General features: G+C 48.6%; 1 protein-coding gene across 3 annotated transcripts in view; it reads right to left on the minus strand.

The window, feature by feature from the left end:
- OBSL1 (obscurin like cytoskeletal adaptor 1) overlaps positions 1 to 27217 on the minus strand; it is a 1294044-nt gene that overhangs the window by 203693 nt on the left and 1063134 nt on the right. For all 3 annotated transcript variants that reach the window (XM_069616948.1, XM_069616946.1, XM_069616947.1), the window contains 2 exons: positions 15402 to 15668; positions 13895 to 14007 (listed from right to left, as the gene is read on the minus strand). In XM_069616948.1, coding sequence (XP_069473049.1) covers positions 13895 to 14007; positions 15402 to 15668 — 380 coding nt within the window. The remainder of the gene's footprint in view (positions 1 to 13894; positions 14008 to 15401; positions 15669 to 27217) is intronic.

Here is a 27217-nt window from a genome sequence, read left to right on the forward strand (position 1 = left end):
TCCCTTTCTTCCCCCTCGGGAATATGCTCAGCTGCTAATGAAACACAGTTCCACAGAGTGTGTGAGAACCTTGCCAAGGGCCAAGTGGAGTTGGCCGATTTCAATGCCATACTCCCAGCAGAAAATACGTTCCGGGCCCAACCGTCGAAGCGCTTGTCGTCGCTATCCAGAGGGATAGTAGGGTACGCCGCCTGCCTCGAGGTGGCCGTAGCCGCCTGAACCACCAAACACTCAGGAGTGGAGTGAGTAGAAAAATAGCTGGAGTCGCTAACGGAAGGGCAATATTTCTTAGTCAAAGATTTATTAACAGCCGGAAGAGATTCCGGGGACTGCCAAGCAGCTGCCACCCTTTTCTGCAAGGTGAGATGAAATGGTAAAACCGGGCAGAGGACGGACCTTGATGTAAGATGTCCATTAGATCATCCTGCACAAAGTCTTAAGGAAGACTGGACCAGCCCAGATACTCTGAGACCCTCGCCATGACCCTCCTGTATGACGACACTGCATGAGCCCCAGGCTCAGGCCTTCCAAATTCCACTTCCGGGGAAGTGATCAACCCACTGGCATCATGGAGGGTCTGCCTCAACTCCTCCAACTGACTGTCTCTAGAAAAAAGTGGAGCTTCATCAAGGTCACCAGGGTCCTCAAACTCAGACCTTTCTCCCTCTTCATAAATGTCATTCAGATGGGGTTGAAACCCAGGCCTGGTGACAGAAGAGGCCCTGGAGGCAAAAACAGGCCGCACAGACTTCCCAGTAGCCTTCCTTGGAGGATCCACGAGGATTTACTCCAAAGGTAAATTTCAAGAAAAAATCCCTGAAGGCGCTGATAGCGCTGAAGGCTTCGACATTGTGAGCGCCACAGGTGCGACGGTGCCGTGGGCTGGTACGATGCCGGCATCGAGCCCTCAGTAGGTAGCTGCAGTCTCGCTGGGGACGAGGACCGAGACCTAGAGACACGTCTCTTGCGACTTTTCGAATCCTTGTCCGTACGGGACCTCAAAGGCTCCCTATGTGAGTCACATCACGGACCCGAGCCCGAAGGTGTGCGAGCCACGGTACGAGACCGATCCTGGCCGGCTTCGTTAGAAGTTGCGACCGGACCCATGCGCTGCGATTGAAAAATCGCTAACATTTGTTCTTTAAACGCCACCAATTCCTCCGGAGTCGAGGACTTCGTTGAGCACGCTACCTTCCTCGAGGCACCATCCGAGGAGGAGGACGAGGAAGGAGACCGATGACAGCGCTTCCTAGAGTGCCGGGACGAGGAAGAAGAATGGCGGGAACCACTCTGGGACCGAGATCCCAGGACTCCTTCCGACGAGGAGAGTCGGCCCTCGAGTCGTCGGTGGAAATCCCCTTGGACTTGGATTTCGATTTTCAGGACTCAACAGGCTTAGAGCCCCTACCTGCCTGAAGCTTCCCCTTCCGCTCTTGCAAGATCTTAGCAGTTAGCGACTGGCATTTCGAACAGTCGTCGGTGTCGTGCGACTCACCCAGGCACCACAAACAAATGTGGTGTGGGTCGGTGAGCGACATCTTGGACTTGCAGTTCCGGCAGGTATTGAAGCCAGACCGCGGAGTCGGAGGGGTCGAAGAGAAAGACATCGTAATGATGAACACACGAGGTGCGCCGAGTAACACGAAGCAACACGTTCGCGGAAAAAACGGAACTGGGGCTATGGGCGCCGTGCGTCCTATTTATAACATCCGGTGACGTCGCCCTCGACGGAGGCCTCCGAGGGACATCGCCCCAACGGCATCAACACAGGGCGCCCTCTGCCGAAAATTTTCCGAAGTGCACAGTTGTGGACATTACATGTCAAAGATGCGGAATACGTTGGAGGACACAATACATTTGAATGTGGGGTATGTTCTGAGCACCACCTTGTCCTTATGAAATGTAGTATATGGCTCTGAAGCCACTAGCGTTTGGATGTCACTGATTTGGGGTGCCGAGGCAAGGCCCACTAGGTGGGCCGTCTTAATGGTTACTACTCTGATGTCCACAGACGCCATTGGCTCGAATGGTTTATGTGCCAGAGCACCCAGGACCACATTGAGGTCCCACACCGGGTGCGGTTTCTTGATAGGTGGATATAGTCAAGTCAGGCCCGCTAAGTGCCTCTTAACCACTGGATTCGAGGATGAGAATACCTCCTCCTGAGAGTTCTTGTAAGCTCCAATGGCCACCAGATAAGATGTTTACTTGCACGCCTGAGTGTGCGAGGTGTGCAGAAAAGGAGAGCACGTCTTCCAACAGGCAAGTCAAAGAATCCATTTCCTTTGATTCTTCCCTGTGACAGAACCTGATCCACTTGCTTTTGTACTGGCTCCTAGTGGCATCACTCCTAGCCCACTGTATAATGGCCAGGTTAGCCTGTGACAGGTGCCGATGCTTCAGGGAGACCTGTTCAGGAACCACACTGCGAGGGCTAACTTCTGCAGGGAGGGGTGGATGACTGTGCCCCCCTGCTGAGAGAGTAGGTGTGCTAGGCCCAGCAGGAGGTGTACGGGGGCCTGGTACAACAGGCTAAGCAGCTCTGAGAGCCAGGGTCCTGCTGGACACCATTGGGCTATCAGGATGATCCGAAGGCCCTTCGACTCCCTGATCCTGCAGATGACCCTGTGCACAAGGGGATTGGGGGGAAAAGTGTAAGCAGTCATGTTGTTCCACAGGATCTGCATTGTGGCACCCAGCAAACCCCTGCCTTGTCCCTGCCAGGAGGCAAACTGGGGGCAGCTACGGTTGGTACTGGTGGCGAAGAGATCCACCTGCTGATGACCCACTTGTTGAAGATCCCCTGAAGGACCTGCTTGTTCAACTGCCATTCATAGTTGTCCGCGCCCAGCCTGCTGAGCCTGTCTGCCTCTAGGTTGGACTCCCCTGACAGGTGTATGTTGTTCAATAGAGCCCACTCCCAAATGTCACCGCCAGCCTACAGAGGGGAGGGGTGCGGGTGTCATCCTGCTTATTGATGTAATACGTGCAGGTGAAGCAGTCTGTTTGAATGAGAAGCACCCTGCCGGTGATAATAGGTAGAAAGGCTTTGAGTGCCTGCCAGATGGCCATCCTCTCGAGCCAGTTGATGTGCGCCAGCTGCTCCTGCCGGGACCATACTCCATGGATGCTGTGGCTGTCCAGGGTAGCTCCCCATCCCTCTAGGGATGAGTCTGTGGTAATGGTGACCTGCAGTGTTGGTTGCCTGGAAGGTCCTGCCTATCCGCAGGTTACCAGATCGGATCCTGGTGGAGCTGTTGTGCTCTGCTGTCCTCTGCCTGAGAACCTTCTCCTGGTTCCACAAGGCTGAGAACTGTAGCTGCAGCTGCCTCACTTTAAGCCTCGAATGTGACACTGCAAGAAGACATGCAGCCATAACTCCCAACAGGTGTTGGTACCACCATACCGAAGTCACTGCTCTGCTGAGAAAATGCCCAGTGGCCCTCTTGATAGCCGTGATCTTGTCCTCTGAGGGGAAGATCCTCTCGGAGCTTGTGTCCCAGATAAGTCCCCAGAAGGTCAGTCTCTGTGTGGGCACCAACTGTGACTTTTTGAGAGATTGATAGAAAATCCCAGGTCGTATCCATGAGGGTGGATGCCGTATGTTGGACCACCTGCGGAGATCTCGCCCTGACGAGCCAGTCGTCTAGATATGGGTAAATATGATGACCTTGCGCGCTGAGTAGGACTGCCACTGCGTTCATTAGCATTGTAACGACCCTGGGGCGGAATTGAGTCCAAAGGGTAGAACCCTGTATTGAAAGTGAAAACCCATGATCCTGACCCTCAGGAAGGACCAATAGGGTTCCCAAATCGGGATGTGTAGTTAGTCATCCATCAGATCCAGTGAGCACATCCAGTCTCCAAGGTGCAAAAGGTCTAACAACTCTCAGGCCAGCCTGGTTCTTTTTGTGTATGACAAACATTTGTGAATAGAAGCACATGCCCTGCTGTGAGGCTGGGACTTCCTCCACGGCCTGGCTCGCTACTAGCGAGCGTATTTCCGCTACCAGAGTTGCTGTACCAAACTGCGGGAGACGGGGAGAGGAAGGGGGAATGAGGAGCAGTAAGCCCATGGATACTACTGAGAGGATCCATGGGTCCGTGAACCTTGTCCGCCAGCGGTGGGTGTGTGAAGGGTAAGCCTGTCCCCACTCCGCTGCCGGACACTCGTGGATCCAGATGGGCCTGGCACAATTTCTTCCCCTCTGAGGCTGGGGCTGAGGAGGGGGGCTTGAAAACCCCCTTGTTAGCCGCCATGGCTGTTTGCGCCTGTGCTGGCTAGGGGATCTGTCCGGTTGTCTTGGCCACCTCTCCTGAAAGCTTCTGAAGCCTCCGAAGGACCAACCCTTGTCCGAGCACTGGTGCATTTGGCTGCAGGTCTTAGTAGTGGACTTGGTGAGGATCGATAAAGATTTCGCTGTCTGCAAGCTATTCTTTTTCTTGTCGAGTTCCTCGACCTGAAGTGTCAATGAGGACCACCGTGGACTCATTATGTCTTGTGCCACGATTTTGGCCTCAGCCAGCCCAGCCTTGAAGCGAGCCTGGCTGTGGGTAAAGAGCTCAGGAAGGAAATTGGCGATCTCCCACCATAGCTTCTGGTTGGCAGCAGCCAACATTGCATCTGCGTTGGCCTGGCGCAGGTGGAGAGTGGCGTTGGAATACAGTTTCTTCCCAAACACCTCCAAGATCTTTTCCTCATTGCCCAGGAGTGCAGAGGCCAAAGTCGTTGAAGAAGATTGTGGGTTGTAGTACAGTGATGCTGTCGCTATCACCGAGGAACGCGGTTGGCGGTGTGCTAATAATAAGAGGGGGTCCCCTTCTGGTTGCCTGTATTTAGCGTCGAAACGCCTACTGGTAGGCTAGGTAGAGTGAGGCTTGAGCTACTATGTCTTTCTGAAGTGGGATTCCCATTCTAGCATTAGGGCGTAGCGTGAGAACTTTAGCCAGTAACCCCGCCTCTGGTTGTTCCACCTGTGGCTGCAGGATTCCTAGGTACTCAGCCAGGCCTGCCAGCCACTCGTGAAAAGCTTTGGCGGACGATGGATTGTCCGGGTCCTCCTCCTCGTCTGTGTCCACTGTTGTGTGCTGCAAGTCCGGGGGAGCCGGAGGAGTGCTGGGGCCAGGCAGCAATGGCGTGCTGATTATCAGTGCCGGAGGCTTCTGAGGTGGCAGAGCCAGGGTTGCCGTGACTGGTACAGACATGGGAGCCGGAGGCTGAGCTGGACCCAGGGGCGGTGTGGCCATGGGTGCTTGCGGCTGAGCAGGAGGGAGCATGTCCTTGACACTTATATACCGAAAATGTGTCATATATGACGTCATACTACGTGGAAAACTAAGAAATCCTACGGGGGATTGTGATAGGACAAAGGGGAACATCTAAGTATACTTTAAGGGATTGGGTTGTGATTGGATCTTTTCATCAGGTGGATAACTTATGCCCACCCCTAGTGAAAGTCATCTTCATCAGTTACTGGATACACGGTTCACCATTTGCTATCAAACTATAAGGCCCTTCGTTAAATGGCCTTCTGGAAAGTTTGGCTCACTAGGGTCACGTAAGCTGGTACCCCAGGTGCCAGCGGGTGGACTTGACTGTCTCCCCGCCCAATTAGCCCAACATCTCTCATGCCATCTGCCATTCAGATTGGCTTTGAACTTGTCGTTGCAAAGTATCACTGCTCCTGAGAATAAAAGGGAGTATAGGCACACTCTTATCCTAGTTCAGGTTGGTACGCCCAACTCCTATTTCTATCCTTGACTCACGTGACAGGAGACCATATTTCGGCCTGTTTTGCAGCATTTCATTGTCTTGAATGAATAAACTTGGCACCCATGATGTTCTTTCTTGCACTGTGACAAGGGCTGATTCAGCTTCTCAGGTTCACTGTTTTTCAAGGATAGATAACCGGTTCTTGGCCGCTCCATCCTTTGACAACAGGCCAGACAGCTATTCCAGGCCTTTCCTCGATATTCAGCTATTTTCTTGCTGCGACACAGCCCTCTGATCCTTCTTTCTACACGGGTCTGAGCTTACTAAATGTGTGACACCGATGACCAGAATTCTTTATAACGGCGGCACCACCTCCAGTCTATTCACTACATATATCTAGCCTTTCAGATCAACTAGTCTACTTGGGTTGCTGCATCTGTACAATTATAAAACGGCCTGCATTTTCTGCAGTGCTCTTCACACGTGCAATCTTCATTCCGCATATGAAAGTTTACTCGATTCTTTACTTCTTCATTAGATTCTATAAGGTCTATGCATCTTCTTCTTTGACCATTCTTCTCAGTGTGTCACGCTCCTTCCTTGTGACGTCACCAGCCTCTTTTTCTCTCATATTCATATTCCTCCGGGGATATCCTCCAAGAGATTGTCATCTCTACGAGGGTATATCATATAGGGTCTTCTCAATGGATACCTTTTCTCAAAGACTCACCGTGGAATAGGCACAATCTCTGGTGTTGTGCATGTCGCAATTCCGGCTTCCAACATATAGGCAAGATGGGGGCGGGACTTCCTGCAGAGGCATTCAGCTGTTCTTCTACAAAGAGACAGGGATTTACCAATCTCACCTAGAAGCTCTTTCCCCTGCCTGGTCTCCAAAGGGAAAAGGCATCGGGTGAGCCACCATTTTGTCTGGCCCGACAGCCATTTTGTTTTGCTCCGTGCTATGTGCCTGTGTCATGGACATTGCTGAGCTGGGACTGGCTTCCATCAGTACGCTGATCAGTGGTGGTTGAGGCCTACCCTGCACCTCAGGTCGGGGCCTAGTAGGCGGAGTGCCCTCGGCTGTGGTGGCGGTAGTGCTGCGTGCAGGCGTCCCCTCAGACATGGGTCCGGTGTTAGGGCACAGCCCCTCGGGTTGGGACCCGGTAATAGAGCCTTGCGGTCCCTCAGCACTAGCACCGGTAGGATCTTGAGACACCTCTGCCTGGTAGCTGGTAGCTGGAGCAGCCTGGGTGTTGTTGCTGGTCTTAGGACTTGATAGGTCCCTCCCACTTGGGCGCTTCGTTGGGAAGGAGTCACCCTTGTGGGGTGTGGAGGATAACAGGGCACCTACCTTGGACCTGGTCTTCTGCTTCACAAACGCTTTAAGGTCCTCTGGAGGCGATACAGCCGTCCCAGCCGTGGTCTGGGCCAAGGCACCGGAGTCAAAGGGCTTGGGTGTTGGACGTTGGGAAGGGACGCTTGCAGGCTGGGCACCCGCTGAAGCCCACCGTGGTCAACATGCGCCGGGGAGGATCGTGGCTCCAGAGGACAAAGCAGTACCTGAATTGAAAAGTAAAAAGAAGACAAGAATATTTCTCTGGGGAAGAGCGTGTGGAATTACTAGGCCAGAGGCCTAACCCAGGAGTGCTGGTGAAAGTGGTCCGTTCCCGTCGATGCGGAAAAGAGGACTGGGGAGTGGCGTCGGTGGGCAGAGTCAGCGGAGCGCATGCCCCCAGTGCCACACCCCCACACGCATCTAAATTTAAAGGGGAAGATGATTTTTCTGGTGAGAAAGGTTCCGTCTCCCGTCCCTAGCAAGGGACGCGCCATACAGTATGGAGGAAAGGGAACAGGACGTATGAGTATGTCACCATACCAAATGTTTGCACTTTGAGGAATTTGTTGAGTATCCTTAAATCTAAGATGGGCCTCCAACCACCTTATTTCTTGTGTAATGCCTTTTTCCTTACCAGGAGTAGACCCCTGTCGATAGTTCTCTCTCAGGGCACTTTCTACACTGCCCCGTTGGCCTGCAATGCTCGCACCTCTTGTAGCAGCAGATGGCATAATTTGTCTGGCTTGTTTATGAGGAAAATGTCTGGCGGCATGCTTATGAACTTCAGTAAGTGGCCTTGCTGGAGAAGGGAGAGCACCCATTTGTCGGATGTGATGGCCTTCCATTCCCTGACTAACTGTGATAGTCTCGCACCAACTGGGGCACTGAAGTGGGGGGCCTTGACCGTGGCCAGTGTCAGAGCTGCTTGTTCGACTGGCCCCTGGACTGGGAGGACCCACTGTGGCGCTGGTTACCTCAATAAGATTGAGACTTTCATCTGTACTGATCGGATGATGAGTATGTCTGCGTCTTGTAAGAGGAGGAGGATTGGTAAGAGGGACGATTGTCCTGTGAAGTACTGTCAAAATGGTTCTTTCTTTTGCAAAAGGACTGGTGCCTCTGATGCAGCATGCCCAGGGAACTCAGTGTCCGTCTTGATAGAGAGCAGAGTTTCGTCAAACTTCTTCCCAAAAAGATTTATGCCGTTGAACGACATGTTGAGGACATTTGCTTGCACCTCCGGCTTAATATAAGTTGCCCTCAGCTGACCTTGTCGGCGAAGCACCGCCCCATTGCCCAGTTGGTGGAATCCCTTTTTGGCGTTGTCTACTGACACTGAGATGGCATGATCTGATGGCAACTCACCCTCGTGGAATATATTAATTTTCTCTTGCTTTTTGTCGTTTTGCAAAAATTCAAGAATAGGGCGCAGCATGTACCATAGCATGCGATCGTATCTTGCGAGAATGGCCATTGCATTCGCAGCCTTGATGGTTGTGGCCGTTGGGATAACTTTTTTCCCAAAGGCATCCAGGCAGTCGCCCTCTTTGTCTGGAGGGATAGAGCAGGATGAGGAGGGATTAGCAGATCTTTTCCTGACTGCATCAGAGACCACTGAATCAGGCGTCGGCTGTGTGCAGAGCTAGACAGGAGCAGTGTCAGGGGCTCTGTATTTTTTTTAATCAAAACAGTATTTTTTTGCTAGCGCCAAAGAGGGGTGCGACATGGTAACAAGGTCTGCCTTCCAGATATCTTCCAGGAGTGTGATGGACATCCTGGACTACCTGTGATGTTCCCTTTGCTGGTATAGGAGGCTCTCTTTACACTGCTCCTCTGGAGCCAGCCTAAACATTTTGGACGCACTACCCATGAGCATGTGGAATAAGCCCACTTCGTCTGGGGCCGAGTCTTTTCCAGGGACGTCATCTGGCTCAGCATCTGCTGGAATGTATTCCTCAAATTCATCTGTAACAGATGTATAAGTTGAAGCCACATCATCCTGCTGGTTTGGATCAGTGTCTGTGTCAGTCAATTGTAGAGGGCTTGTTAGGTGTATTTCCTCCCTGGAGGGGCATGCAAGGCCTTCCACCGGGTGGGGCGGAGGGTCATGAAGGGCCAGGGGTGCATCCAGAGCGCTGATGACTAGGGTCTAGGGTTGGTGAAGGGTCCGGAAGCCTTTGTTGTAGGGTGGACACTATTGTAGTGAGGGTAGTAAGAATCCATAGAGATATCCCTTGCAGGAGCTGGAACCAATGGTCGAGACAAAGGCAGCCTGATAAGGTTTGATTACCCACGTGTTGATGTAGGCTTCAGTGGTGGTGTTGGTGCCCTGGCAGGGCTTGGTCTCCTTTCTGGTGAGACAAGTCTTGATGGTGGTTTGCCGGGCTTCTGAAGAGGAGAACTGGGGTGGAGGCATAATACCCTCCTCAACTCCTTCATCAGAAGAAGACAAGATTGGTTCCACCACTATTGCTGGTTGCACTGGCAATCCAATCCCTGGTAGAGGGTATGAAGGGTGTGGACGTGCTGCCAGTGTAGACACTGAAGAGTTAATGGTCAACAATGAGGTTGTACGCAGCGCTGAAGGTGCGATGGATGCGACCAGTTTCGATGTTGTTGCCTGTTTTGTCATCGACGGAGTCGTGGATGACCTTTTCGACGACAAAGATGTTGGTATGGTACATGTCATTGGCCGTGTCGTTATCGATGTTGTCGTCAACGGTGTCGTAGTCGGCTTTCTTGTCGTGGTCATTGACGATTTAGTCGTTGATGGCGTAATAGAGGACGATTTGGTTGTTGACGGTGTCGTTGATGGTTTAATGGTGAATGACGAAGACGGTGTAACAATTTTGGTCAACTATGCCATCTTAATAGATGGTTTGGGTTCCAGTGATCGAGAGGAAGGGGCTGACACCCCCTAGTCCTGTGCAACAGCTGAGGCACCGACCTTGGGTGAAGTAGGTCTCTCTTCCATCCTGTGAGACAGTTTCGGCCTGTCTCTGGATGCTTCTCTGTGCACCTTTTTCCTGCTGCTGGAAGGCTCATTGTGCGACCTAAACCTCTTACCAGAGGTGGTCCACTGGGTTGTCCTATCCTGCCAAAGTGAGGCATGACGCCAATTTGATTAGTTAATTCACTCTGCGGCTTGTAGTTTTGACCAGTGTTGCTGAATAAATATTCTTTAAAATGCGCAATTTGCACCATACTTTATAAAAAAGCTCTTGCTTGGTCACTATTCAGTGTCACAAAAGGAATTAATTTCCATTAGCATCTGCAGGCCACTTTTTCATTGGTGCCCGAGACAATTTTATGACCCATACCGAACCTGCATCGAAAGATGGTTTTATTTTCATTAAAAGATTAAATATAAGAATATTTCTCAAAGTTATTAGTAGAGACAGATTTTTGAGGACTCCCAGAAAGAAAGTGCAGTAAACAATCTGAAGATGGCAAGCAGAGGAGGAGCTAGGGGAGATGTTCCTATTGGCTGTGAGCAGTATGATCCCAAAAGGAACTATACTAGAGCACAATAGTTACTGAAGTTTTCAGTTTAAGTTTAAACTGCTCTATGTTACTGAGGATCACCAGCCTAACGACAAGGAATATTCACAGCATGTTAATCTACGAAAGATTAAGTGCTGGAGAAATATTGTTTCTCTGCATTGAGCAGTGAAGTGCCATAGGAATAATGAAGAGTGGTCGGTCAGTCGAGTGAGATCGTCAAATTAACTTTTTTCCACCAGAGAAGTTAAGCTTTGTGGAAAGAAGAATTACAAGAGAGAAGAGAGAGAGAGTGCCAAGGCTGAGGAGGTTTATGAGATGGAAAAAAGGGACAAGAAAGAAAAAGCAAGTCCAAAGAAGAATGAATTGTGGACAGTTGAAGAAGCATGGTCATTGGAGAGTGTAGAAAAGGGTTTGATAGGAGAGAGAACATAAGATGTGAACTTAGAATGGGAAAAGGAGCATATATTGCAGTGGTAGAAGGGAATGGGAGAGGGAGAAGGAGTACAAATAGGGGGAAGATGAAAGGAAAATGAGAGAAGGAGGTGATCCGAAATGTAAATAGGATAGGGATGAATGAGGGTAGTGAGAGGAATAGAGGAAAACCTGAGGTCGAGACATGACCTAGAGATGTTGGACTACCATATAACAGAAAATATCATTGAATTAGATCAAAACCTCAAGCGTCAACTTGCAACATGGATTACGCATTCTACCCAAAAGCCAACACTGCAGATGCCAACTTTTCCATTAATTATACCTGTTAGCGAACAGAGCAACACATCAACCCCAACTTGCACCACCCATTACACCTTCTACCAAATAGTCAAAAAACGGACACCCGATTATCACAAATCATTTCACACAATAACCATGGAAAACATTTCAGAAAAATATAACTAACACCCCCACCACAATTTACCATAGTCAAAACCTCCAACACCAGCAAACACAATCAAATATACACATCCATTAACACTGTCAACACCGGGAACATCAACCAATATGGCTAGGGGCATGCACACTAAAAACATACTCATGCATATTAGTAAAACTAGGGTTTGTTAAAACACATACCTGAAATCCTAGAGCACGCATTTCCAACTGTGCAGAATCAGAGTGACGTATTGCTGCTGTACCTTTGGGCCATTCCCTGTTATGTTCCTTTGTGAAGTGACTATAATGCAGAAGGGGGCCTATGCCATTGAAACTCCTGGCCTGTGTGATTAGGTCATGAACCGAGCACTGAACACAATTGGCTCCATTGTATTATGGTGATATTAGTTTATGAAGTGAAACAGCTCTACAAAACCACCAGAGACTTTAGTGGCTCTAAAAGCATGATCCACCCCTACCTTGAAATGCAGGAGCCTAACCTAGTGTGGAACCTGTTACACAATCCTGATATTAAGTGAAACCCTTAGATAAATGAGCGTTCAGATTCTTCTTTGGCTCCACACAAACTGGCAAAGGGCCAAAGGCCACACAGGACGTGACCTTCTCCTCTCCGATTTTCAATGTACCAGAAAGTATTCAGACTTGCGTTTTTAGGCACTCCCCAACATGAGAGCAGGACTATTTAATTAAAGCAAGAGTATATGTGCATAGTGACCAGTGCCCTGTGTTCATGGAATTCTATTCAGTCAGAATATACATAATGGACTCAGCTGTGGCACACCCAACTCTTGGTGTAAGAGATGGTATGGAGTGGTCGTTTTTTATTTGCTCCTCTAGAGAGTGGACACGAGGCTTCAGAGTTTGCCCAGTATCCAGTAGTAGAGAGTAAATAGAACAGTGAACTACACACATATGTAAATACCACAGATACAGCAACATAGTGTCTGAACCCTTCCCATCATGCGTTGAGAAAGGAGCATGGTTGCACCATAACACATGTCGGCTCTGGGTACTTGTAATTGTAATTATTCATTGACTTTGTAAAAAGGTAATGTTTCTTGCCTCAGATGCAGCATAAAAGCTGTGTGATTTTCTACATTCAGCTGTGCAGCTCAATTTGTCTCGAGTGCCTCGTTTTTGAACAGCGTGTACATAAAGGGCACATGAAGTAGTTTCAGTTATTTTTTGTCCTGATGAAGGTTGTTGTAAATCAAGACTGGAAGAGAGAGAACTCTCCTTGGAGGCCGAAATGCTTTGTGATGCAATGTTTGTTTTGTTTTGTGCTTGAATTGGCACAGAATGTTATTTGAGTCTGCATCACATGGACCAGGCCAGGGTGGCCGTGTGTAGATCAAACAGGTCAGAGAAGGTAACATCCCACAAAAACACTCACATGTATCTGGGTACACAGTTTGTAATACTCTAGTTTGTCAGCCACTTTTTGTAGATAAAAAGATGTTGTGTACTTGCCTGTCGTTTGCATACTAATGCAACACTATCACTCTTCAGCATTGCTTCCCAGGAGTCCTCTCTTTCCTAAGGTCAGTTGGGTTCGGATAGCAGGGGCTTATTTTGGAAACTTGGATTCAATCTGCATTGGGTGAGTCCACTGCCCTCTGTGTCCTTTATGTCAAACAGGCTCCATCCACTTTTCCCAACCAGCAATACCTGCTCTACCCATCAGGGCCCGCAACATCCAAACACCAAGTCTCTATTACACCGAACCAAAATTTCCCTGCTCACCACACCATACTAACTGTGTCAAAAGCACTAGACCCAACTGCCAATGCCCACTACACTGAACCGTCATTGGCAACTACAACCACCTGTCATTGCCCCTGATATTAAACTATCAGTGCCATTCCACCCAACCACATACCTGCCAAAATACCTACTCCACTCATGAGATGCTAGTCCAGTCCTGGTTTTGAATTTGTATTCTAGGATTTGTAGTCCCGGATTTCCCTATTATAAACTGAGCACTAGAAATCTCAGAATGCAAAATTAAAATCAGGACTGGACTAGCATCTCCTGACTAGAATGGGACATGTAGGCATGTATGCGACTGTTAGTAATGACTACACCCAACTGTAAGTGCCCACTAGCTTCAATTGCCTGCCAACTGTTTTGGCCATCAACATTCATCAGTGCAAACCGACTACACGCACCCATAAGCGACCACTATACCAACGTGCCATTGAGCAAGAGACCAAACTGCCTGTGACCATTAGCCACCATGCTCACCAAACCCAGCAACACTGCCACTAGTGTACAGCCTGCTACCCCCAATGGCCTGGCCCAGATCTCCCCTTATTGACCACTGCTCACTAAAAGCGAACTAGAGGCAATCATGTGTGCCCTACCATGTCTACTCACATCCTCCCAATCTGCACCGCTCCTTTTTATGTGTGAATGGGTGAAGCATCCCACTGACACTGCCTCACCTTGTACCACTTCACGTCGCCCATGGCACGTGACAGCTCACACTCCATGCTGGCACTCGCTGTCTCAGGAACCCCTAGATCCTGGGGCTCTTTCACAATGGTAATCGGTGGCTCTGTAGGAGAAAGAAGAGAGATGTTAGGCATTGAAGCATGAACGTCAGTTCAAAAGGAGACAATATATTCAATTAATTATTCTAGAGCACTGTGCTGCTCAAAGACGCCACCAAATATGCAGCCATCAGATGATACAGCCACCAGCTGTGCCCATTCTCATCACATACTAATACCTCCTGCAATATCTCTCTCACACACACACACACTTATTCACACATGGCACATGCACTAAACACACACCACACACACCAATAATCTCACACAAAAGCAAACACACACATACCACCATTTACCACAGCACTTGTACTTCTCCAGTAGGCACCATCCCATACACCCACCCCACCTCTCAATCGTTCACACACATCACTATCCCACCCCAAAACACACATACATTCTGCAGATTTGACACACTACATTCTCACATACTGACCACACATGCATGTTTCACTCACCAACTGCATACTGTAACCCACACGCACCATCCTACTGAACATTCTCCATGCACCACACTCAGACACACATAAACACATCCCACTCCCCCACGTCACTCCCATAGCCACTGCACAATCATTGCAGACAGCCGATATATTTGCAGCCTTCTCAAGCCTACACCCATCACACCACCATTTACATCTAGAGACGATACACACAGATATCCCTATCATACACATCCCACAAGCTGTCCTCACGCCTGACCCGCCTCTCATACAATGTCCACATTTACAACATCAATTCACAGCATACATGCATCATACACAAACATCCTAAGAGAAGCACGGATTAGCCCCCTGCAGTGAAGAGGGATATAAGCAGTAAAGGGCGGCACCTGAAGTGAGAAGGCACTCTTTAGTGAGGGTTGGTTCCTTCATCAATGAGATAAACCTGAGGTTTTGATTAGGAATAAGGTGCAGGGAAGTAACTCCACCAAAAGCCTTTAAGTGCAAAGAAATACAGACATTCAATGACATTCAATGTGGGACAGGAAAGCTCAGATTGTCAGACAAACAGGGAGCTGCAGGACATGAAGAAAGGGTCAGGACCTGCAAGCGGTGGTAACAAGGTGGATGCCCTCTGGTAATGGCCAAGACGTGCATGGAGGGGAGGGATCTACTGTGAGAGGGGACTGGAAGGGTACACAGGTGTTCTCCATGCTGAAGACACAGCTTTGGGACTCTAAACAGGATTTGTATTTGCATTTGTTTAGTGCAAATTAGGACACGTGAGGGTTGGGTGCTCCAAGGATGGGTCACTCAGATGTATGCAGATGGGATTTGCAAGGGCAAGCCCCACAGTGAGAAACAGGTCATATACAGACAGTCTGGATCTGCAGTGAAGTTTTAAGAGTTGCAATGAGGTGTGGTGCTTTCACTGAGTCCATTTACATATGACCCACCTTTCACTCTTAGTCTGGCTGATGAACGAACATTGTCGGTGGTGAAGATAATGCTGCCTGAGTCTTCCAGGGTAAGGTCAGAGAGAGTCAGGCTATGCACGCATCCACTGGCACTTATCCGGTACACATTGCATGGCTTCAGGCGGAGGCCATCTTTGGTCCATATCCCCTCCACATTGGGGTGAGAAAGCTCCAGCTGGAAAGTGGCTGCTTCCCTCTCAACCGTGTCCACGTCTACCAGTGGTTTCCGCAGCACAACATTTCTGGCTGAGGATAGTGGGAGGAAGAATGGACAAAAGAGTGAGTACGAGAAGCTTCAGGTTGCAACCATTACAACTATAATTGAAGATAGGTTTCTGAATGGTTGTAGCTCCGTAGATGTAGGTGTAGTAATGTAGGACATTGACAGTGGTAGAGACGAGATATAGACATAAATACAAATAACTGAAAGGGCATATTGCTATTGCAGGCAAACAATATCAATATTTACATTTGGGACATGTTAGTCTTACAACTACAGCGTGGATAGGCTGGGGTCAGGTGGATCAAATGATACTACTGTCCCCACAGACAGGTCCCCAGGCCATATCCTTAGGGGCAGTATTTCTGCCCTCAGAAACAGCTCCCCTGGGCTTATTGTACAATTGGTTGTATGATCAAAGCAGCACTTGCCCATTTCTTACCATAAAGGTATGACACTACCAACTTCTACACAGATCCTCTGGCTCTAATTATGCAAGAATATGTTTACTGTACAAGAGTTCATTTTGGCTTTTATCATGATAAGGAATCCTTTTTTTTCAAGCACTCGGAGCTTTTCTTGGATCTCAACTTGCGAGGGAAGCACCCGTGTTCCCCTCCAAAATGTGCAGGGTAGATAGGGAACCTAGGAATCCAAAATGGAGGCTAGAAGCATGAAAGGGTCCATCACGTTGGGAATCGCTATAAATATGTCAGACAAATAGATCCTGTTGAAGTCTGAGCAGTGAGAAATTGGGGTGTGATTGTGTGAATGAGGGATTGGAGCCCAGATGTGTCATGAATTGCAACAAAAACAGCAAGGTGGCTTAAGGAGGAAACAGTTAAGAGGCTCCCTGTCATGTTGTCATATTACTTGCAGTTGGACAAACTCCGACATCGTCTGGGATGAGCATCAGTTACACAGAAGTGCGCACTTTCCCACAGCTCTAACTTCACCGGTACTACCAACCCCTGCAACATCGGCTGCCATATTTTAAACAAACCTAATAGTCTCAAAGGGACAGCGAAGCTCGTAGTGTTGTCTCTGTGTCCTTGTTACGGTGAAAGGTCAACACAGACTCGTTTAGGATGCACTTCTTCAAATGAGTTGCCCTTGCAAAGCCCCCTGTACCAATTAACCCCTTGGTGAAAACATGTAGACTGCCAAACCTACATTGCCCCTGATAGTATAATTTACTGTGTAGAGAGAGGAAGAGTAGCTGTATCTGGAATATTCTACACCAACCGATCTCTTTCCTTCTTTGCACACCCTTTTTCTATCTGACTCCTTGCACTTTCTCTCAATCTCTCTCTCTCTCTCTCTTCTCTGACATCCTCTGTCTCACTCTGTGTATTAGTCACTCTCTCGCTCTCTCTCTGGGTGGGAGTTGCATTGTCAAGTGTGCTCTCTCAGTTTCCTCTGTCTGGGCAGTCCATCTCTCTCTCTCTCTCTCTCTCTCTCTCTCTCTCTCTCTCTATGACAATGCGATCTGGATCTCTCTATCTCTTCCCCTATTAGTCTGGTTGTGGGCTCTGTTCTCTCTGTCTTTTTCTTTCTATCTCTGTCAGTGCAGTATGGTACATGTGCACTCTGTCAGTACAGACTGATTTTCACTCTCTGTATCCCCCTCTTTCTCAATATCTCTTGCCCACTCCCTCACTCTCTCCTTCTTTCTCTCTCTATCCCTCTTTATATGTCTTTCTATCTGTCTCTCTTTCTTTGCATACCCCCCTCTCTCTCTCTGTATGTGCATACCTCTCCCTATCACTGCCTATGTGTAAAGGATATCACTGCAAGATGGGGCAGTCTGGTACACTTCTACTGTTGTCCTTTGAAATGCCCATGTGAGCGAAGGCAGGAGAAGAAATAGCACTAATGAAAGGAGGTCAAGGGGGTGATGACCGGAATATCCTTATCCAAAGAAAAATAAAGGAAGATGTACACTAAGCCTCGAGGTTGATGAGCCAAAGCTCTGAGTGGCCCTCTAGGTGGGGCTAATGTGGACCCAAGTTGGAAGAAACAGGGAATCTATTTTGTTTCCAAAATGATCCCTGAACCTTTGTCCTTTTCCTGGAGACATTGATTCCGGGAGGGGCGACCTGCAAGGGAAAATACAGTAAAGGATTTTGGCTTAAAATAAAGTGAACAGAGAAACACCTCTCTGAAAAAGCAAGAGAGGTGCTATTCACAAAAGTAGACTTCCTGTTGGATTGCACATCTTACTTGCTGTCATGGTAAAAAGAAGCCTGTTTAAAGTGTGAGGTGTCAACCAATGCGCGCGCCCAACAACATTTTAATAGTATGAAAGTGATTTTTGCATCGCAATCATTTCCGAGGCCTGATTTTATACTTTAAAGAAATAACTGGTATTCACACACTTCTTTAACCATTGCCTGAATCAAACTTTGGCGTGTATTTACATCCCAAAAAAGATTCAGTAGGGCTAAGGACACACGTTAGAGCTTAAAACCTCAAGAAAAACCCAATTGTGTTACAAACAAGTCATTTGTTAAAAATTATGATATTGTGCATGTTTCATTTTAACTAAAATAATGTAAAAGGTTACACAGAAGAAGCAGCATTTAAATGTCCCATCCCATCCCATTTTATTCTGCATTGTATGTATTTCACTTGGAATCACATTGTGTATATAAAACTAGGAAAATACTTGTCCAGACATATTTCTGTAGGCGCTTGGGCGGAATTTGAAACGGTCTGAGAATTCACCTCACACTAGAAACCCCATTTTAGGAATGCAGCATCACAAGACATGAGCACACACAGAACCATTCATCAAGTGTGTTAAAGAAGGCTTCTTGGGAGACAGCCCAGTAAACTCACCGTCAGCCGGCGGCTAATAGGCTTGGGCTCTAGGCTTCAAAGAGACCTGTCACGATTTGTCAAAACAAAGGCCTCATAAAAGTCCATTAGCTGAATCCATGCAGCAGTGTATCTGATCTTCAGGAGAGGTCAAAGAAATTCTACATGTACACATATTGATAACATAAAAAAGGTGTATGCCGGAGATGTATCAACAGTGACCTCTATAGGATGAAAGTAACATTTCTTCACTTTCAAAGGGGATGGGCAAATGCATGTTACCTGATAAAACCCCAAAACACCAAACTTTAATTATTACAAAAAATCATATCTCTATGATTTGAGGTCTGATCAACACAAAACAAATTGCATTTTGTAGTTAAAAGAAATATCTACCAAATCATATAAAAATGCATGTACAGTGTCATATAAGGACTAGGTGACAAATGCAAAAAACACCTATCTCCTGAAATATTTGACGCAATGATATTCCACGTCTTTAATCGTGTGCACTGATATCTAGATTACAATGATACTATTTTTTATTAAGCTTGCATTTTTCATTCCAAGGTTGTATAAAAAAAATTGGGAATCTGAGTGGGCACCACGTGAGTAGGTATGTACATTTATGATTGATTAGCTTGGATCTGTGGTCCTGTCGACAAAAGTGCTCGCTTTTCACTGGTAGCAAACTACAATGTAAAAATTGGTCCTGACAGTTTATGACCTCACAGAAGAAATCCTGTCTAAATTCGATCTACAACGTTTCAAAATAACATCACAAAGACGGATCCAGTTAATTCCAATGTATTGTCTCAGGTGGTTATAAATCTGATATACAATCAACAAAAGTTCTGATTTCAACAATACAGACAATAAGTATAAAACTTAGTCCAATGCATTTTGGACTATAAGTTCATCTTCAGGGAGAGCTTTAAGAAAATATACGTAAAGAAGGTCCAATCAGTCATCATGAGGTGATCAGGTAATACGTAAGTATCAACGCAATATCATGACTTTCAAGCTATTCTACCTACCTGTTCTCATTGAGTGCTTGTTCTTTATAGTGTGAGACTAGTGATTTGAAGAAATATACTGTATATGTTTCTTACTATCGCACTGTAGAAATTAACCAGGTTACTCACCGTAGTGACCACCTTACTCCTAGTCCATAGTCCCCTTTCCTCCATACTTATGGGACATCTCTCCGTCCTGTGGGACGGTACCAGAGCACTTTGTAAAAAGCATCCAAAATTTTGCAAAAATGTGTCCTTCCTCTTTCTTGCGCGGGGCCCGGCACGCGGCCGTAACCCTGCCTACCTCGGCTCCGCCCCGCGCATCGCCCATCAGTCGCTTTCTATCCCCAGGTCTAAGACCTATTAGCAATAACAGAGGAACCTTATTAGAGGGGACGGCGGGCGGGCGTATGGAGGAAAGGGGACTATGGACTAGGGGTAAGGTGGTCACTACAGTGAGTAACCTGGTTATACTCCTACGTCCCGTCCCCTTTCCTCCATACTTATGGGAGATTCCCAAGCACTCCTCACAGGAACTACGGGTGGATGGAAATACCCCTTACTGAAACAGGTTCTTCAGCACAGCCTGACCAAACTGAGCATCAGCTCTTGAGCTCATGTCAAGACAATAATGCTTACAATAAGCAGATGGGGAGGCCCAAGTAGCTGCCCTAGCGATGGACTCCCAGGGGATATATTTCTGAAAAGCAACCGCAGGTGCCTTGCCCCGCACCAGGTGTGCATGAATACCCTTAGGAGGCTATAGCGCTTGGACGGTGAAAGACTCCGTAACGCAGGCGGCGATCCACCGAGAAATAGTCGCCTTAGATGCCTGCTTACAAACAGTTGAGAAGAACTCCTAAGCTCGGATGTTCTGTCTAGATAGAACTTAAGAGCCCTTCTGACATCGAGACAATGCAGAACCCTTTCTGCCTCTGAGGTAGGGTTAGGAAAAAAGACCGGCAGGGAGATCGGCTGATTCAGATGGAATTCAGATACCACCTTCGGCAGGAAAGCAGGATTCGTCCGTAGGACTACCTTATCCTTGTAAAAGACCAAAAAGGGATGCTCCACCGACAAGGCCTGGAGCTCACTCACCCGCCTTGCTGACGTAACGGCGACCAAAAAGGACACTTTCCAGGACAGGTACTTGAGGTCCACCGTGGCCATTGGCTCGAAAGGCTTATGACACAACGCCGTCAGGACTACATTTAGATCCCACGACGGGTGCGGACTACGAATTGGACGATAGAGGCGTGTCAAGCCTGCAAAGTGCCTCTTAACCACTGGGTTACTCACAGAGTAAGAGCATTGGTCCGTAGAAAGGTAAGCGGAAACCGCTGAAAGGTAAGTTCTGCATGACAGAACATGGACACCCGACTCTGCTAAGAAGGACACAAAGGACAAAACCGTGTCAACTGTAGCACCCCTTAGGTCCAACTGCCTGTTTAAACACCAATGACAGAACCTGAGCCATTTGCTTGTGTACTGGGAACTAGTCGAAGGTTTCCTGGCTGCCTGGATAATACGCATGTTATCCGCAGACAAGTTAAGATGTTCTAAAGACTTGAACTCAGGCACAATGCTGCCAAGCTGAGCGATTGTGGGGAGGGGTGCCACATCTGCTGTTCCTTCTAATGAAGAAGATCGGGGTTCACTGGTAACCTGATCGGCGGATACACTAACAGGTGTTGAAGTTCTGTGAACCAAAACCTGGCCGGCCACCACGGGGCTATGAGTAGAAGGGAACAGTTCACCAAATTCTTCAGCTTCCAAATTGCGCTGTGAACTAGAGGTTGAGGCAGGAAGGCGTAAGCTCTCATGTTGTGCCATGGAATCTTGAGAGCATCCCCCAGAGAGGAGGATTCCAGCCCCCCTCTGGAGGCATACCGAGGAAGCTTCTTGTTTACCGCCGTAGCGAAGAGGTCCACCTCTGTTGTGCCCCAACGCAAGAAAATCCATGAGAGGACCTCCGCCTTCTACTCCCACTCGTAGCTGGTCACTGTCCGCCGGCTGAGGGCATCCGCTGTGACATTCAGCTGGCCCGGAATATGCACCGCAAGCAGCCAAACACCATGAAGCACAGCCCACTCCCAAATCTGGATGGACAGGTCCACGAGAGGGGGAGACTTGGTTCCCCCTTGCTTGTTGATGTAATACATCGACACCACATTGTCCGTACGTATGCGGACCACCTTGTTGGCTATGATCGGTCTGAATGCCCTGAGCGCTAGGAAGATCGCTAGAAGCTCCAAATGATTTATGTGGAGGAGCTTGTCCTAAGGCGCCCAGAGATCCGAGACCTGAAGAGGATCCAACGTTGCACCCCACCCCAGGAGGGAGGAGTCCGTCGTGATCATCACCGTAGGGGCTGGGTCCTGGTACTCCGCACCCACCGACAGGTTGCTGAGAGCTCATGGAAACTGGAATCATTATCAGCTTGGAATCCGGGTCCACAGCCTGACGCCAAGAACTGCGAAGAGCCATCTGAGTCCGCCTCATCTTGAGACGAGCAAGAGGAAGAGCCAACACGCTCGAGGCCATGAGGCCCAGAAGCCTCTGGAACCACCAGGCCGACATGCTCTCCGACTGTGCAAACATCTGACACGTGGCTAACAGATCCGCCATTTCATCCCCAGTCAGGTACACTCTGCAGTCGATTGTGTTCCAGCGAAAACCCAGGAAAATCAGGTCCTGCGAGACTGTCATGGAAGATTTCCGCCAGTTCACCGACAGCCCAAGATGGAACAGGAGCTGAAGGAGAGACTGAAGATTTCCCGCTGCTTTAAATACGGATACACATGGATACCCTGCAGACGAAGATAGGCCGCAATCACCGACATCTTCGTGAAGACACGCTGCGCAGAGCTGAGGCCGAAAGGAAGCACTCGAAACTGGAAGTGCTCCTCTTCCAAAGAGAAACGGAGATATCTCCTGTGTGGATTCTAAATCAGAATATGCATATACACATCCTGAAGATCCACCACGCTGAGCCAATCGCCCATCTGCAAGGAGGACCATATCTGGCTGGGCGTGATCATCTTGAATTTCTCTTGGGGTAGGGAAAGTTTGAACTGGGAAAGGTCTAGGATGGTGCGCAGGCCAGCCTGGTTGGGTTTGGGCACTGTAAACAGCCGGGAGTAGAATCCCTCCCCTCGCTCCCCAAGGGGAACGGGTTCTACAGCTCTGAGGTCCAGAAGTTTCTGGACCTCGGCTTTGAGTGAGGGCGAGCCCGACAGCTGAAAAGGAGGGTTGAAGGGTGGGCTAGGGGGTAGGGGTAAGCGGAAGCCCGCCCGAGCGACTGACAAGACCCATCTGTCTTCGGTGATGGTCTGCCATGCCTCCCAATGAGACGCAATGCGTCCTCCCACCGGGGTCTCGTGCGAACGCAGAGAACCCTCATTTTGTAGTTTTTTCGGTGGTGTTGCCTCCTGAACCCGAGGAGGAGGCCGAGGAGCGGGAGAAAAACCGAGTCCGTTGTTGCCTCCGGCGGTTATTCCCCAAAGGGGTATCCACTCTGCGAGGTTTCTGGTCTGGGAAGCCCCTAAAGCCAGAGGAGGGTCGACTTTGCGACAACGATCTCTGGGTTTTGAAAGGGGTCTTAACAAGGACCGACAAGGTCTTAGCTGTCTGAGTGCTATCCTTCGTCTTGGTCTGCTGAATCTGTTGTAGAATGAAAGAGCTCCTTACCATCGAACGGAAGGTCCAACACCTTGTCCTATACTTCTTTTGAGAATTTGGTTGCATGCAGCCACGACTGTCATGAGGTATCAACCCCCAGCATGATGCCCCGAGCCGAGGTGTCTACGTGATGAGCCGCAGCCTCCAGGAGATCCTGGGCCGAGACCCTGGCGTTGGATAATCCCGCTTTAAAGTCTTCCAGCTTCTCGACTGAGATGAACTCCTCAAACTCTGACAGACCTTTCCACATCCGCATATTAGCCCCCGCTAACACCAGTTCGGCATTGGCCTGCCTGAGCTGCAAGGCCGAATTGGCGAAACTCTTTCTCCCAAGGGAGTCAAGAAGCTTATCCTGCTCTCCCAGAACCCGAGTAGCCGTCGTGGAAGAGGATGCTGCAGGCCTGGACTGCAAAGTGGCCACAGCCACTACTGTGGCGGAGGGGGGCGGACAAGATGACAGGGCCACCTCTTCCGAAGAATGCAGCCTATATCGCACATCAATTTTCTTATTGACGAAAAGTCCAGAGTGTGGCTTTTCCCAGACCCTGCAGACCTCGGCCAGCACGTCCTTCTGCAAGAACAGCCCGGTACGCTCCAAAGGAGACAGGGTGAACGCCCCAGAAAGCACGGCCTCCTGCGGAGTGGGTGCCTCAGGCACCGGAACATCCAAGAAACACATGTCCAGTACCCGGTCATGAAAAGCTCAAATAGAGCGGGGAAGGTCTTCGCTAGTCCTGATCGCCTTGCGTGTCATCCGACAGGTCAGGAACCTGCTGAACCGTTCGGCCGCTGCCTTGTCCACGGGGGTGAATGGGGGCAAAGGCGGAAGAGTCGGGGAAGGCACCATAGGCAAGGGGAGGCGCGGGCGAAACCACCGGAGGAACAGGTGGGGCCAGAGGCGCAGGTGGACATATCTCCCTAAAAAGCCCTTTGAAATATTCCCTCATGGGGTCGGTACGCATGAGCGTCTGAAATTTGCTGAAAAAGGCGTCCTCCGGGGAGATTTTTGGAACCAGAGGAGGCCTCTCATGAGGAGAACAATTCCAGGAACGTAACGGGGAAGGGTGCCACACCGGTCCCTCCACCGACGTATCCACATAAATCAAAGGTGCTGACCCCGCAGGCAACGAAACACTGCAGAAGGGGCATCCGAGCATTCCAATCATAAACTGACCGATAAGGATGAGCACAAGGATCCCTATGTGCACACAGGGAACCAAGACCTACACCTGAAGCTGATGGCGTAGTTGTAGGGGTAGCACCCAAAACGGCCGCCGCGGTCGTGGCGGAATCGGGCGCCATTTTGTCATCACCTGAGGGGAACTGCGGCACATGAGAAAGTGAGGCAGGGGTCCCCGTCGATGGATCAGGGGTCTTAACTTAAACCTTTAACATATTGAACCTCGGCTGAATCGGTACTATGTGGCCTGGAATGTTTCTGCGACATAACAATCGCCAAATTAGCCTTCCAGGAAGGACCTCGCCACTGCCGGTAAAAGAAGAACTTTCCTTCTTTGCCCCCTCAACAGATCTGGCGTCGCCACAAGAGTGGGAGCGGTGAGAAACAACCTTCACCGATAAGGCCTTGCCAGGCCTCTCAGAAATGTTGGTAACTTTAGCCTCTGTGCGAGGGACCTCGGACCCAGGTCCGGTAACAGCCTTACTGGCGCAGGCCTCGAACATCCGTTCGGTAAAACCAAGCCCCGCCAAGGCCTCGGGGCAAACCCCAGTCTTATTTTTGAGGGAGGCCAACAGAGGGGCCTCAGAGCAAGCTCCGGTACCACACAACCCAGTAGGACTGGGTCTACAAGCAGCCCCAACAGGAGGGGCCTCGGAATGTACTCCAGTATCCACAGGCCCCTTACGGAGACCCTCGGAGAAAACTCTGGTATATTATTAGGCCCAAAGGGCACCTCAGGGGGCTAACCCCGGTGACAGAGCGATCAACGCCTCTCACGGCCCGGGAGGAACCAGGAAAGGTGTCTCCCGGCCAGGGTGCTCTGAAAAGTAAAGAACTTACCGGGCATCTCTTCTTTTCGTCGTTGAACGTTTGAAAATGCGAAGGAGGAGTTTGTCGGAACACTTCGGTGATCCGGACACAAACACTCTAAACAAAGAGGATGGGGATCCGCCCTTGCGAAGCGTCGGTGACACGATGAACAATTTGGAAAGTCTAGTTTGAACGACATAGACAGACTAGTACAATATCGCTTGCGAGAGCCAGAGAGGAAAAAAGGTGGGCAGAGTTACGTCCGCGTGCCGGGCCCCGCGCAAGAAAGAGAGGAAGGACACATTTTTGCAAAATTTTTGATGCTTTTTACAAAGTGCTCCAGCCCCGTCCCACAGGACGGAGAGATGTCCCATAAGTATGGAGGAAAGGGGACAGGACGTAGGAGTAAATCAAGATACATGACTACATGTCGAAATGCCACATGCCTGTGTTCCATGACCACAGTTCATATTGGTTAGAGGTCTTGATTAGAAACTCATGGTTTGAACTGATACTAGAATCAGAAAAAAGGCCAGTGTAAGTATGAGTACAGTTTATCTTAATTGCACCAAAAATAACAATAGAATTCTAGTTCCTTACCTCCTGAGGGGAGTGCCTGTCTGGAAGCCGGCAGCTATACAGTAGCCGCTCGTGCAACAATGTGTGTTAACTAATGAGTTTCTATGAAAATAAATGCCCCATAATAGTGAGGACGCTCAAGGGCGCAATGACATCACAGATGGCATGACATCATTGCATATATTGCCTGTGCATGTCGGCAGACATTACTTGCCAAGCAAAAGAAAGCTATTGATGTGCGACAAGATGACAACAAAAGTTGGGAAAAGAAAAAAATAGGAAACTATGGTGTGATGATTTCTATGACTCCCTTGTACTGCTGGTGTACTTTAATGGTAGATCATATGTAAATTATTATTGGTTAATATATGCGTACAGTATTAATGAAAATACAGTGGGTTCCTGCTATGTTAGCATGGCCACTTTGTGCAGAGAATGTAGAAACAAATAGTTGGTATAAATACTACTTTAAGGAGATGTGTGTGCAAACCAAGTATCCATCCATAATACCTCCTTGATCTTGAATTTCAGAAAATGCAATAGATTAAAATTATGAATTGGGATATACAACAATTACAAATAACAGCTATAATTACATTCTTCAATAAGTCCTGCCGGATAGAGAGGATTAAGATGATCTATGCAAAAAGTCTCTCTTTAGTTAATCATTCTCGTTAGGTCTTGTTCATGCGACTTGGCAGTCATTACTTCGGGCACTCGGAACTTCATCTGGGATACTTGGTAACCTTCTTCTAGAAAGTGTCTAGTTACTGGTGATTTCAAGTTCTTTGTCCCGCTGTTTGAGCGATGTTCATTCCATGTTAGCTTCACCTTTCTTGTAGATTTCCCAACATGATATTTGACACAATGGTATCTAATACTGTATATTACATTCTGACTCACACATGTTGCATAATCCTTCAGTACACATTTTTGGCCTGTATCAGATGATGCCTATAACCTGCCTCTGTGCCACACTTCCTCTGCCTCCATCCTAGCACTTTACCCATCATGGTCATGTCCCGAGCACAGCTGGCCATACCGCCTACCTAAACATTTCCAATGTTGGTTGTCCTTAATCTATGTATGTCGACTTAAGTATTATCCCCAGTGACTGTTCCATTTACTCCCCTCCACAACCGTGTCAGAATGTCCCTCAGACTCCCCCCATGGTAAGAAGCTCACACCTTCCAGTCAAATCTGATTTCTTATCTATTGTACGTTCTTTTGTGATCAAAAGAGCATTGTTCCTCCTGTATATCAATAAATAAATTAATGTAACAAGTTGCCCTTGACCACAGAGCTGCAATTGGTGCATTGCAAGCATGTGTATGTGGTGTTTCTGGTGTCACTCTTAACTAGCAAATCTTTAAGAGTCTTACTTCTTGTGTATGCAGATATGGGTGGGTTCTTGAAAAGGGAGCCTAAGGTGGAGTCCTGGGATAAGATAGGCCAATGTTTCTGTACAATCTTCTTGATTCTATGGCTT

The sequence above is a fragment of the Ambystoma mexicanum genome, chromosome 9 (assembly GCF_040938575.1).
Source record: "Ambystoma mexicanum isolate Mex_15411 chromosome 9, UKY_AmexF1_1, whole genome shotgun sequence".
Taxonomy (NCBI): Eukaryota; Metazoa; Chordata; class Amphibia; order Caudata; family Ambystomatidae; genus Ambystoma; species Ambystoma mexicanum.